This window comes from Chiloscyllium plagiosum, chromosome 7 (genome assembly GCF_004010195.1).
Source record: "Chiloscyllium plagiosum isolate BGI_BamShark_2017 chromosome 7, ASM401019v2, whole genome shotgun sequence".
NCBI lineage: Eukaryota > Metazoa > Chordata > Chondrichthyes > Orectolobiformes > Hemiscylliidae > Chiloscyllium > Chiloscyllium plagiosum.
The window spans coordinates 905,040-919,607 of record NC_057716.1 but is presented as its reverse complement, the minus strand read 5'-3'; the positions used below and the strand labels follow the sequence as shown (position 1 = coordinate 919,607).

At 41.5% G+C, this 14,568-nt stretch overlaps 1 protein-coding gene across 1 annotated transcript in view; it reads right to left on the bottom strand.

The window, feature by feature from the left end:
* The window catches only part of ankar (ankyrin and armadillo repeat containing), a 160,119-nt gene that overhangs the window by 32,698 nt on the left and 112,853 nt on the right, over window positions 1–14,568 (bottom strand). The window contains exons 15-17 of the mRNA XM_043694464.1: window positions 12,904–13,057; window positions 7,973–8,134; window positions 4,818–4,924 (exon numbers count right to left, since the gene is read on the bottom strand). Coding sequence (XP_043550399.1) covers window positions 4,818–4,924; window positions 7,973–8,134; window positions 12,904–13,057 — 423 coding nt within the window. The remainder of the gene's footprint in view (window positions 1–4,817; window positions 4,925–7,972; window positions 8,135–12,903; window positions 13,058–14,568) is intronic.

Here is a 14,568-nt window from a genome sequence, read left to right as displayed (position 1 = left end):
AGGTGATGAAATATACTGGTGACGAAAGGTCTGTCCGGCCACTGATGTGATCAGTGGCGATGTCAAAGGCAGATTTTCTGGTTTACCCGAGAACCCTACTAACTGGACGCTAGAGGATGACATGCTTGACCGAGGTATATCACAAATGATGGTAGAAAATCTTGCACCCGTGTCAACCAAAAAAGACAGATTCTTGTCCATTACCTTCATTTGCATATAGGGGTCTGCCAACCCCACATGCCCCCGGGTTCTCGGGCCCCGTCAATATTCATACCCCTGCCCTTCCGGCATAGTTTGGGAGTATATTTACACTCGCAGCCAGCCTTCTATTTTACAAGTAAGCCATATATTTACGGAACACAGTAGATCAAGGGGGTCATCAAAAATCAATCGAGGGGTTTAGACATAGTCAGTGAGGCACTTGGAGCAGTCAGGGTCAGACCTTATCATCACAGCCTGATCAGTGCTGCATGTCCAGTGCAATCAATCTAGGAGTTGCTCATGTATTAGTCAAGTTGGGATGGTCTTTCCAAGTCAATCAAGGGAGCAAATCAGAGTCAGCTTGGGGACCTTTTTGCTGGATTTCAAGGGAGGGTTAATCGGGATCATTGCTGTGGTGGGGATGACAAGCTGGGGAAGTCAATTGTGGGGAATGGAGGCAGCAAGACAATAATTGTGAAGGAGAGCATCTCAACATTTAAGAGCAGAAGACATTACAGAAGTGTACTGTGAGAGTGGGGTCATTAATAGTCACCATCATTCTGCCTTTAATGGGAGACTGTGCATAACTTTGTCTGACCTCATTTAGCTGTATGCCTGGGGCCACAAGGTAAAGTGGAGAAAAGAGCAGTGAAATAAAAGGGTTGGATGAGGACATGAAGAATAATCAGGGAGGGGGTCACCTAGATTGACAGGCTGATCATCCATTCCATGAAGCACCATGTGTATTGCCTTTCAGGCTCATTCAAATCACAAATGCATAATTCAAGTGAAAAATGGTTTTCACCATGTCCGAAGTGAGTGGTGTAAGTGCTTTTTTCTCACTGAGGGAGCAGACTGTATTTGTGGGTGATGTGAAATCCTTCAAGGCGCAATAACATTAAAAGGTACAGGTTAAAGACATCCGTTAACAAATAATTCTGTATGTGAACCTCATACATTGATCAATTGTCTTGACAAAAAGTCCTGCCTTGATCATTTCACTTCACATTGTAAAATAATCCTAGTAATCAATGTGAAGCACAAGTAATGTCAGGCGAGTTGTAAAGTTTCACCTTAGTTCCACAACTTGCATTCACCTTTCAAGGTTTTATAGTTCTGGTTGCCACACTGTTGGCATGATGTGATTTCACTAGGGAAAGTGCAGAGGAGATTCATCAGGAAGTTGCCTTGGCTGTTGCATTTCATCTATGAAGACAGACTGGGTAATCTGGTGTTGATTTTCTTCGAGCAGAAAAGGCTGAGACTGCACTTGATTGAGGTGTGCAAAATAATTAGGGACATTGATAAAGGAGTAGGAATAAATGTTTTGCCCGAGTAGAAGAATCAATAACTGTGGGCTTAGATTTAAGGCAAAAGGAAGATTAGAAGGGGATTTAAGGAAGAATTTTTTTCACCCAGAGGATGGTGAGTATCTGAAACTCACTGCCTGAACAGGATGGTAGAGTTGGGAACCATCACAACATTTTAAAAGTATTTAGATGTCAATTGAAGTTCCATGACATATAAGGCTATGGGTCAAGTGTTGGAAAATGAGACATGAGTAGATATGTGCTTGATGATTCATGGGGATATGATAGGCCAAAGGACCTCTTTCTATGCTGTAAAGCTCTTTGACTCTCTAGCCTGAACATAGTGCAGAAGATTCTCACTTCCCCCTTGGACTATAAAAAGTCGACTGCATTATCTCTGTAGCATGGACTTTCTTCGATAATATAGGTTTGGATGGAAATGTTCTCATTATTCTGGGTGTAGGCTTGCTTGCTGAGCTGGAAGGTTCATTTTCAGATGTTTGAGTTGTTGATAGATCTATCACCAAACACATTGATTTGGATCCCATTTACCAAGCCCTGAGAAAAAGAACAGGAAATGACATCACCACAGGAAATGACATCAGCAACCCAAGGAAACCCAAATACATAAATAGAAAGCGGGCCATACCCCCAATGCTTCTTCCGGAGGCTCAATGATGATGTTAACTAGTATGGTGATGAAACATCTGAAAATGAACTTTCCAGCTCAGCGAGCAAACCTACATCCAGAACCTCAACCCGAGCTACGAATCTTCTCAAAACTCGCTAGTTCTCATTATTGCTATTATACTTATAATCTTCCACTATATGTGTACCGATTGTTTGATTAGCTATGAAAGAAGTTAAGACAATGGTCTAGCAGTAGTGTCCCTGTAGTAATCTAGAAATTCAGTATGTGATGAATGTGAATCATACCATGGGTATAATGTAATTTGAATTTGATAAAAATCCAAAAGTACAATGATAGCTTAATAGTGACCATGTAACCATTGTTGATTGTTGTAAAAACCTAGTTCACGAATATTCTTTTGGGATGAAGATTTGGCATTCTTACCTAGTCACACCTATGTTCGACTTCAGATGTGCAGCAATGTGGTTCGCTCTTAATTATCCTCGGTGCAAGTATGGACAGGCAATTAGTGACAATGACGAACATACAATGAATGAATTTTTTTTAAAAAGCATCCATCTGAACCAGTTTAATGATAGCAATGTTCCATATAGAAGCACCCCATGACCCTCCTCGTCAGATGCCTCCATGTCCTGATGTTTTGATGACACTGTTTAAATGTCTCAGACTCTAAATGATCACATTACTGAGGAGCTGCTGTAGTCCTGATATTATCCCCAGTGAAATCATCCACAATGGATCTAGTACTTTGCATCGAACATTGGTGGACTCCTGCAATATTTGATCCAGTTTCACAAGTGTCCTGAGAAAACTGACTGCTGCTTGTGTGTCTGTGCATTTTTAATAAAGATTAACAGCCCAAAGCATGATATCCTCTGCTTCCTCGGGGTCAGCAGGTGTCTGGTCTCTGGCAGTCCTCCGAATGCAACACACCTGGAGTGTTTGTTCCTCAGTCATCTGTGCAGACATGGCAATGATTTACTCACCAGGTTATGCTTTTCACTCTAATCTAGCAAAAATATCCACCAAGGAGTCTGTATCTGAACTAGTAGAAGGTGTAAGAGACAACTTTTCTTCTGCATCCTCAGTGGATGTGTTTTCTTCCTCAGAAGTGGAGGAGAATCTGCTATTTGAAGGGTTGGTCCCTTCTACATGGAGACTGTAAGGATGCCACCGATGCTGCCTGTGACAACAGAGGAATGAGTGTCAAAACAGGGCTAGAAATTTGATCATGTGAAGAATACATTTGCCAAGTTTGTGATGGGGAGCAGCACGGCACTTGTCAACAAAGCACACTTTGTTCCCGGGACATAGAGGTCTTGGCATTATCACATGACTGGTCACGGTCCCCTCCTGCTAATCAAAGAATTTTCTCCTCAAAGTGGGTAAGGACACAGATATTGGGCAGCTCACCACTCTTGGCTCCTTTGCATGCAACAAGATACAGAGGGCAATTGAATGAGATGAAAATGATTGACACAGCTGTTAGCATTGTTTGCAAGCAGGAAAGCTGGTGCAGTATCCTGAGAGATTGAGTAGGAAGTGCTGACGGCCTGCAGGGTCAGTTACCTGGCAAGGGTGTGGGGTGGATGTGAGTAGTTGAGTGAATATGCTGAGTCAATAGTGAAAGTGGTAGACCAAGAAAGTGAGTCTTGGTGGGAGTCGGTGCAGTGGCAGAGATAGAGTGGGTGTGAGGGAGCAGAAAGAACGTGATGGTATTTAACCTCGCAGAATGCATAAGTTTGTTAATCTTCTTCCTACATTGCTGGGTGTTCTCCAAACTGTGAACACTTACCCCACCCAGGATGCAACTTCAGACTAGCCTGGTATTGTTTGAGCCATGATCTCTGACAACCTTCCATGCTACCACTATCCAGGTCCCTGTCGGTGAACCAGAGTGCCAACTTTCCTTTCTCATCCATGTCCTGTGGAATTGTGAGGAAGACACTGTGAATGGCAAATCCTGACTTGTAGTGTTTGATCTGGTAATCAACTGATTCATGGCATGAATCTCGGAAGGTCCCAAAAGCATTTAGAACATCTGCTGCTGGTGAGGGCAACATTGCATGGGTGTGGTGCCTTTAGACCATGGTATTTATGTAATGAGATGACCTGCAGAGAATCATGTGAGATAACTCACTGGAGCTCATGGAGACAAACTGTCCATGAAACACCCTGAAATTGGTACTTAGCTTATTTTTGGAGGATTTCAGCCCTTACTACATGTATCACAACAAGTACTTGGTGTAAAGTGACAGTTCTCATTATGTGCAGTGCTTGCAAAGTAGCTGTCTTCTTAAGATGGAAGATGGAGCAGAAGAGGAAGAAGAAGACTCAGTGAAGAATTTTCTAATACTTCATTTATAGACCAGGATGCTGCCTTCACAACTTTAATTAAATCAGCATACTCTATGCGAATTGTCTACTTGTTAGCTGTCAATGAACCATCCTCAATTGTCATGGGGTTAATATTTTTTGTTTAATTAACAAATTTATCATATCTAAACTATTGCTTCTTCACAAACTTAATAAATTATCTGAAAATTACAATAGGCAACTGCCTGAAATCTCAAAATGTAGCAGATGTTAGTTTCTAAGTTCTTAAAGAGTTATCAAAAGTAAATGCCACCATACACTTCTCTGTCCCTTGTTACCTGCACTTCTGGAGAATTTGTAGAAAAAAGCAAATAAAGGAGGACGTCCATGCCTCCTCCTTCAGTAATTTTTTGTTGACTGATGGGATTATTTTGGTGTGCTACACCTACAAAATTAAAGCAGATACATTTATGTTTAAGTACATGATTTATGGGCATAATTGGATAAGTTAATACCACTGTCATTTCTTCACCTTACTGTGAAGTAATTGAGAGTTATATATTTATTTCAGATCACATAGAATACTAAAACAAAGAAGATGAAATTCTAAGGAAATCTAAGGAAACATATTCTATGTGATATAGAATGGCAATGGAGTTGTTTGTACTGGATTTTGGGTCATATGGAAAGATCCTGGTGCTAGTGCAAGATCATTCGTTTAACAGAAATGGTCCTATTAAAATTGTAAAGATTGTCTGTTTTCTCTGAGAAAATAAATTATAGTGTTCACTTTAATGCTAGAACATTTTCCTAGTGAGTTTAATAATCATTTAAAATCTACTGGAGTAACTTTGCAGCATTTCTTAAATCATAGAATCATAAACCGGTTTCAACTCTTAGTGTCCATGTTGCGTCTTTGCAAGAACAACTCAATTAATCCCACTCTTTCACATTTTTCCTGTAGCTCTTCAATTTTTTTTCCTCTTGAGGGACAGGATGTACATGCATTTGGAAAGGGAAGGACTGATTAGGGATAGTCAACATGGCTTTGTGCGTGGGAAATCATGTCTCACAAACTTGATCGAGTTTTTTGAAGAAGTAACAAAGAAGATTGATGAGGGCAGAGCAGTAGATGTGATCTATATGGACTTCAGTAAGGCGTTCGACAAGGTTCCCCATGGGAGACTGATTAGCAAGGTTAGATCTCATGGAATACAGGGAGAACTAGCCATTTGGATACAGAACTGGCTCAAAGGTAGAAGACAGAGGGTGGTGGTGGAGGGTTGTTTTTCAGACTGGAGGCCTGTGACCAGTGGAGTGCCACAACGATTGGTGCTGGGTCCTCTACTTTTTGTCATTTACATAAATGATTTGGATGCAAGCATAAAAGGTACAGTTAGTAAGTTTGCAGATGACATCAAAATTGGAGGTGTAGTGGAAAGCGAAGAGGGTTAACTCAGATTACAACAGGATCTGAACCAGATGGGCCAATGGGCAGAGAAGCGGCAGATGGAGTTTAATTCAGATAAATGTGAGGTGCTGCATTTTGGGAAATCAAATCTTAGCAGGACTTATACACTTAATGGTAAGGTCCTAGGGAGTGTTGCTGAACAAAGAGACCTTGGAGTGCAGGTTCATAGCTCCTTGAAAGTGGAGTCACAGGTAGATAGGATAGTGAAGGCAGCGTTTGATATGCTTTCCTTTATTGGTCAGAGTATTGAGTACAGGAGTTGGGAGGTCATGTTGCAGCTGTACAGGACACTGGTTACGCCACTGTTGGAATATTGTGTGCAATTCTGGTCCCCTCCCTATCGGAAAGATGTTGTGAAACTTGAAAGGGTTCAGAAAAGATTTACAAGGATGTTGCAATGGTTGGAGGAATTAAGCTACAGGGAGAGGCTGAACAGGCTGGGGCTGTTTTCCCTGGAGCGTCGGAGGCTGAGGGTTGACCTTATACAGGTTTACAAAATTATGAGGGTCATGGATAGGGTAAATAGACAAAGTCTATTTCCCTGGGGTTGGGGAGTCCAGAACTAGAGTGCATAGGTTTAGGGTGAGAGGTGAAAGATATAAAAGAGACCTAAGGGACAACTTTTTCATTCAGAGGGTGGTATATGTATGGAATGAGCTGCCAGAGGATGTGGTGGAGGCTGGTACAATTGCAACATTTAAGAGGCATTTGGATGGGTATATGAATAGGAAGGGTTTGGAGGGATATGGGCCGGGTGCTGGCAGGTGGGACTAGATTCGGTTGGGATATCCGGTCGGCATGCACAGGTTTGACCAAAGAGTCTGTTTCCATGCTGTACACCTCTATGACTCTAATTAGCCATGTTTCCTTTGAAAACCATAATTCAATCTGCCTTTACCACACTCTAGTGCATACAGTTTTAGTCTTCTTACTTGAGTAAGGATGCACAGGCACTGGAGGGGGTGCAAAGGAGGTTCACTCGGTTGATTCTGGAATTGAGGGAGTGGCCTTAGGAGGAGAAATTGAGTGGACTGGGATTATACTCATTGGAATTTAGAAGAATGAAGGGAGATCTTATAGAAACATGTAAAACTATGATGGGAATAGATAGGATAGAGGCAAAGAAATTGTTTCCATTGTTTTCTAGGAGGTGAAACTAGAACTAGGGGTCAAAGCCTCAAAATAAGGCAGAGCAGATTTTGGGCTAAGTTGAGGAGAAACTTCTTCATGCAAAGGGTTGTGAGCCTTTGGGATTCCCTGCCCAGTGAAGCAGTTGAGGTAACTTGTTGAATATTTTAAAAGCAAAAATAGATTTTTGAACAGTAAAGGAATTAAGTGTTATGGTGAGTGGGCGGGTATGTGGGGGGAGCTGGGTTCACAAAGAGGTCAGCCATGGTGTTCTTGAATGGCAGAGCAGGCTCAAGAGGCAAATGGCTTACTCCTGCTTTTATTTCTTATGTTCTTATGTAGTTGAATATTTCAGTGTTTTTGCTAAAACCATGCTTTTGAAAACAATTCTCCACATTTTGATTTACAAATTGAGTGATGTCAGATCCTTATTGTTTAAATCTGAGAAAACAATATGGACTTGATGTGGTATCAGAAGGTCATCCACTTATGGAAGAGTACTCTACTATGGAGGAAAACATTCCAGAAAGGGAAGTGAGAAAACTTGAAGTTAAAGTTGAAATAACTCCACAGAGGCAGGTGTCCTGTCTCAAATCACCCTTTATTTACACATGCATTGTACATGACACTGCTGTAGCTTCCTCATAGCAGCTCTCAGAGTGAATAGAATCTCTGACGTTCCTGTTTATATTGGTCAGCCATGGCTCCCTGACTGGACGAGGTTAACAGCCCCAATCAGGGAACTCATGTTCTATGAGGTCTGCTTGGTTGACCTTGTTAGAATCACTATTAAAGGAAGTGGAATTTTCAGACAAGATTGATTTGTCATTATTCTGCATGTACATCTCTTAAACTGCCTTCAAATAACTTTAAATAATATGATATAATACTAACCAACACACATAGTACCCAGTGCTGCAATGGCACTCAACAATGTACGCAAAGATATTGTAGAGCTTCGTAAAAGTCGTACCAAAGGGGAAATTCCATTTTTCGCACAAATATTGTCTTGTTGTTCTTTGTTACACTCACTCAGTGCAATTAGTGCCTGGCAAGCTGAATAAATGAACAATAAGTTTCACTTTAAATATTTGATATTACAACAGTAAAATTTCTTTCACTTGAACATCCCACTGGGAAAAATACTTAATTTCTATATACGCTGATGTAATTGAAAAATACAAACCAAAAGCAAATACCATTTGATTATTTTTTGAGACAAAATGTTAACTGTCATGGTTATGGATCATAGCCCCAGATCATTTATCTGAGCTTTGAATTAAAACATGTGTTTTTAAAAAGAGGATTGATACAACCAAAATTAGTGCAGAAGTAAATCCAGTGACTGTCTGGAGAGAATGTCATACCTGTGAGTGCCAAAAACAGTTTGGAAGGGAGAAAATGCACTGCAAATTGAACTGTAATCTATCTCCTGGGGGTTATCTCAGAACTGTGAACATGATGAAAAAGAAATATAGTCTGCAAAAGAAATATAGACATGTTTTGAGTCTTCTACTTTTAAGAAATTACAGAATATGGGTTGAAAACCAGTGCAGTTTTTGTGTGTGCATTAGGGGCCTGATATCCAGTGTGTGGACTACTATGTTAGGAAGGCCACAGCTTTGAGAATAGCCATTAAACATGGGAAAGAGGAAAAGATAATCCATCACTCTGTACGCTGACAGCCAACCACTCTTAAAAGAAACCAGGACAGAAGAATTTCAGTTGACCTGCAAAACAAGAATGTCACAATCCACCATTCAATTACTAACATCAATCATACTGATAAAAATCACTGCAACAGCAGCAACATTCCTTCACTTATTCTTCACAAACAACATTTTAAATGCACTTTTCTAATCTATGTGAATGTGTGTTCTGTTATTATTTGTTCACCGATTTCAAAAAACTAAAAAATGCATTTTTTTGTCAGCTCAAGAAAGGTGGCTCCTTCGAATTGCTTGTTTTAAATGATACATTTGTTTGGTTTGGAAGAACACATGGTAATTCTTTTGTACATTAAAATTAAACTTGTTGTAACCAACTGAGAGGATAGGTAACTAAGGATGGATAGCCTCATCTCTCTTCAGCTGGGAGCTTGACATTTTGAAACCTTAACAACTTGGGGAATCTTGCCCATGATCTAAGAGAACACCAAGACAGTAATTGAGTCATAAAACCATAGAGGTGTACAGCATGGAAACAGACCCTTCCATCCAACCCGTCCATGCCGACCAGATATCCTAACCCAATCTAGTCCCACCTGCTAGCACCCGGCCCATATCCCTCCAAACCCTTCCTATTCATATACCCACCAAAATGCCTCTTAAATGGTGCAATTGTACCAGCCTCCACTACTTCCTCTGGCAGCTCATTCCATACATATACCACGCTCTGCATGAAAATGTTGCCCCTTAGGTCTCTTTTATATCTTTCCCCTCTCACCCTAAACCTATGTCCTCTAGTTCTGGACTACCCGACACCAGGGAAAAGACTTTGCCTATTTACCCTATCCATACCCTTCATAATTTTGTAAACCTGTATAAGGTCAACCCTCAGCCTCCGATGCTCCAGGGAAAACAGCCCCAGCTTGTTCAGTGTCTCTCTATAGCTCAAAGCCTCCAACCCTGGCAACATCCTTGTAAATCTTTTCTGAACCCTTTCAAGTTTCACAACATCTTTCTGATAGGAAGGAGACCAGAACTGCATGCAATATTCCAACAGTTGCCTAATCAATGTCCTGTACAACCGCAACATGACCTCCCAACTCCTGTATTCAATTCTTTGACCAATAAAGGAAAGCATACCAAACACTTTCTTCACTATCCTCTCTATCTGCAACTCCACTTTCAAGGCCCATCTGGTCAAGATCCTGTTGTAATCCGAGGTAACCTTGTTCACTGTTCACTACACCTACAATTTTGGTTTCACCTGCAAACTTTTAACTATACTTCTTAAGATCACATCCAAATCATTAATAAAAATGATGAAAATCAGTAGATCCAGCACCGATCCTTGTGACACTTCACTGGTCACAGGCCTCCAGTCCGAAAAACAGCCCTCCACCACCACCCTCTGTCTTCTGCCTTTGAGCCAGTTCTGTGTCCAAATGGTAAGTAGAGGACCCAGCACCAATCGTTGTGGCACTCCACTGGTCACAGGCCTCCAGTCTGAAAAACAACCCTCCACCACCACCCTCTGTCTTCTACCTTTGAGCCAGTTCTGTATCCAAATGGTTAGTTCTCCCTGTATTCTTTGAGATCTAACCTTGCTAATCAGTCTCCCATGGGGAACCTTGTCGAACGCCTTACTGAAGTCCATATAGATCACATCTAATGCTCTCCCCTCATCAATCCTCTTTGTTACTTCTTCAAAAAACTCAATCAAGTTTGTGAGACATGATTTCCCACGCACAAAGCCATGTTGACTATCCTTAATTAGTTCTTGCCTTTCCAAATACATGTACATCCTGACCCTCAGGATTCCCTCCAACAGCTTGCCCACCACCGACGTCAGGCTCACTGGTCTATAGTTCCCTGGCTTGTCCTTACCATCCTTCTTAAACAGTGGCACCACGTTAGCCAACCTCCAGTCTTCCGGCACCTCAATCTATGATACAAAAATCTCAGCAAGAGGCCCAGCAATCACTTCTCTAGCTTCCCACAAAGTTCTAGCGTACACCTGATCAGGTCCTGGGGATTTATCCACCTTTATGCATTTCAAGACATCCAGCACTTCCTCCTCTGACATTTTGCAAGATGTCACCATCTATTTCTCTACAGTCTATATCTTCCATATCCTTTTCCACAGTAAATATGAATGCAAAATGCTCATTTAATATCTCCCATTTTCTGTGGCTTCACACAAAGGCCGACTTGCTGATCTTTGAGGAGCCCTATTCTCTCCCTAGTTACCCTTTTGTCCTTAATGTATTTGTAAAAACTCTTTGGATTATCCTTAATTCTATTTGCCAAAGCTATCTCATGTCCCCTTTTTGCCCCCCTGATTTCTCTCTTAAGTATACTCCTATTTCTTTTATACTCTTCTAAGGATTCATTCGATCTATCCTTACATATTCGACCTTACATATGCTTCTTTCTTTTTCTTAACCAAACCCTCAATTTCTTTAGTCATCCAGCATTCCCTATACTACCAGCCTTTCCTTTCACCCTAACAGGAATATACTTTCTCTGGATTCTTGTTATCTTATTCCTGAAGGCTTCCCATTTTCCAGCCGTCCCTTTACCTGCAAACATCTGCCCCCAGTCAGCTTTCAAAAGTTCTTGCCTAATACCGTCAAAGTTGGCCTTTCTCCCATTTAGAACTTCAACTTTTAGATCTGGTCTATCCTTTTCCATCATTATTTTAAATCTAATAGAGTTATGGTTGCTGGTTGCAAAGTGCTCCCCCACTAACACCTCAGTCACCTGCTCTGCCTAATTTCCCAAGAGTAGGTCAAGTTTTGCACCTTCTCTAGTAGGTACATCCACATACTGAATCAGAAAATTGTCTTGTACACACTTAACAAATTCCTTTCCAACTCGATCCTTAACACTGTGGCAGTCCCAGTCTATGTTTGGAAAGTTAAAATCCCCTACCATAACCACCTTATTATTCTTACAGATAGCTGAGATCTCCTTATAAATTTGTTTCTCAATTTCCCTCTGACTATTAGGGGGTCTATAATACAATCCCAGTAAGGTTATCATCCCTTTCTTATTTCTCAGTTCCCTGGATGTATTTCCGGGAATATCCTCCCTCAGCACAGCTGTAATGCTATCCCTTATCAAAAATGCCACTCCCTTTCCTCTCTTGCCTCTCTTTCTATCCTTTCTGTATCATTTGTATCCTGGAACATTAAGCTGCCAGGCCTGCCCATCCCTGAGCCATGTTTCTGTAATTGCTATGATATTCCAGTCCCATGTTCCTAACCATGCCCTGAGATCACCTGCCTTCCCTGTTTGGCCCCTTGCATTGAAATAAATGCAGTTTAATTTATTAGTCCTCCCTTGTCCCTGCTTGCCCTGACTGTTCGACTTGCTTCTGTTCTCAACTGTACCAGTCTCAGATTGATCTCTTTCCTCACTATCTCCCCGGGTCCCCCCTCCCCCCTGCAACCTTACTAGTTTAAATCCTCCCGAGCAGCTGTAGTAAATCTCCCTGCCAGTATATTAGTCCCCTTCCAATTTAGGTGCAATCCATCCTTGTACAGGTCACAATGAAAAGACGAAAAATAAATACTGTTACTTATTCTCACACTTGCCCCCAGGAACTCAGATAGTGACACAGCCCTTGCTTTAGATGCAGTGAAAATGGGTAAGAGTGACACATAGTTATGGAGGAGTGCATAGTGCATGTACCAGAACCCAAGGTTGAACATAAATACTGTTACAGGGGAATGCAGGTACGAACTTTATGGAATTGCTCTAGTAAATTTATGATGGCTATGGACACTCAAATATTTGGTGCACTGGCACATCTGCCAGACAAATGTGCAGTCACCGTCAAGGAGTTTGATGAAATCAGCCAACAATTTTGCAAATAGCTTTATGATTGGAAACCATTCTTGTCAGCTTAGAAGTGGTGGTTAACTCCATGAAAACAGTTGGATCTAACCTCTTTCCCTAGTGAACAGGATTGAGGCTTGAACTCATTTATATGGAGAATAAAAATGTCATCCAAGTTACTGTTGCACCATACATTGGTGCCTCAGTAGACTCAAGACTGTGCATATGCTGAATTTGAATTTATGTTATCAATGCATTCTTAGTGTTACATTTTCTAATCTGTGAAAAGATTAAACTTACTAGAAAATGGAAACTTACCAACATTGTGCATTTTATCAGATGATGATAACAAAAGATCAATGACCAAACTATAACCAATATCCTTGGCCATCTTCTTTCGTTGTGTCAGTGTCTGGCCTGCTAATGCCCAAAAAGCTGTTGCTGCTTGCTCTCGAATCTCTATTTCAAATACCTGAAACAATAATTGCAGAATAGTAGTGGCTTGCATCTTGTACGCTATAATCAAAACTTGCTTATCAGTTCAAACCTTGCAATGATGAGAAAGGTATTTTCATTCCCTTGCGGGATGTAGGATTTTCTCCCAATGCTAGGATTAATTGCCTATCTGTAATTGCCCATCATTCTTTTCTTGAATGACTGCAGCCAATGTGGTGAAAGCACTATCATAAAATTGCTAGGTAGGGTGTTCCTATGTTCATCCACGCTTCTAGAGTTGACTAGGTAAACACTGTTCTGGTGAGTTTCCAGAAACTTAAGCTCATCCAAAACCCTGCTACCTCTGTCTGAACTTGCGCAAATCCCACTTTCCTATCAATTCTGAACTATAAGAACTCAGTGGCTCAGTGGTTAGCACTGTTGTCTCACATTATCAGAGACCTGGGTTCAATTCCAGCTTTGGGTGACCGTCCATGTGGAGTTTGCATATTCTCCCCTTGTCCATGTGGGTTTCCTCTCACAATCCAAAGATGTGCAGGTAGGTGAATTGGCCATGCTAAATTGCCCATAGTGTTCAGGGGTTGTGTAGTTTGGGTGCATTGATCAGGGAGGAGAAAGTGAGGACTGCAGATGCTGGAGATCAGAGCTGAAAATGTGTTGCTGGAAAAGCGCAGCAGGTCAGGCAGAATCCAAGGAGCAGGAGAATCGACGTTTCGGGCATGAGCCCTTCTTCAGGAATCAATCGACGTTTCGGGCCTGAGCCCTTCTTCAGGAAAGGGCTCATTCCTGAAGAAGGGCTCATGCCCGAAACGTCGATTCTCCTGCTCCTTGGATACTGCCTGACCTGCTGCGCTTTTCCAGCAACAGATTTTCTGCATTGATCAGGGGTAAATGTAGAGTAATGGGGGAGGGGAATGGGTCTGGGTGGGATACTCCTCAGGGGGTTGGCGTGGACCTTTTGGATCAAATGGCCTGTTTCTGGGTACTCTATGATTCTACTTGCTCTGGTTAGGGCATGCAATAATTTTTTAAAATTCATCCTTTTTTCAAATCACCCTTTAGCCTTGCTCTTGTCTACCTCTATAACCTGAAGTAGACTTCTAAGCTACAAAGGTTTGAAAGTGAGGAAGCATAAAGTGATCTAAGGACAGTGTTCTTCATGAACTGCATACTATGTGAGAAATTTGATACAGTTATGAATTCAAAATTGGAGGGAATTTTTGAAAGTACACTTTATTTCATTTTTCAGTACCTGCTGATTGTTCGACTATAACTTGCTATTGTTTTAAATAAGTTAATACCCGTAGTAATTTAAATGAGGTCAGCAGGTAGTCCAATCAGGGAGTCCTGGCTGACAGGTATAAACAGGAGTATTAGAGCCTGGGTGTCCTTGGAGAAGGAGCACGCGGTGTCGACCAACACCCTGGAGTTGTTCAGGGAGAGGTGGGTGCCGCAGGGAGTGGAGTGCATCATTTCTCCCTCCAACTCTATTTTGATTTAGTCCCTACCCTCCCCCTTCACTGTTTT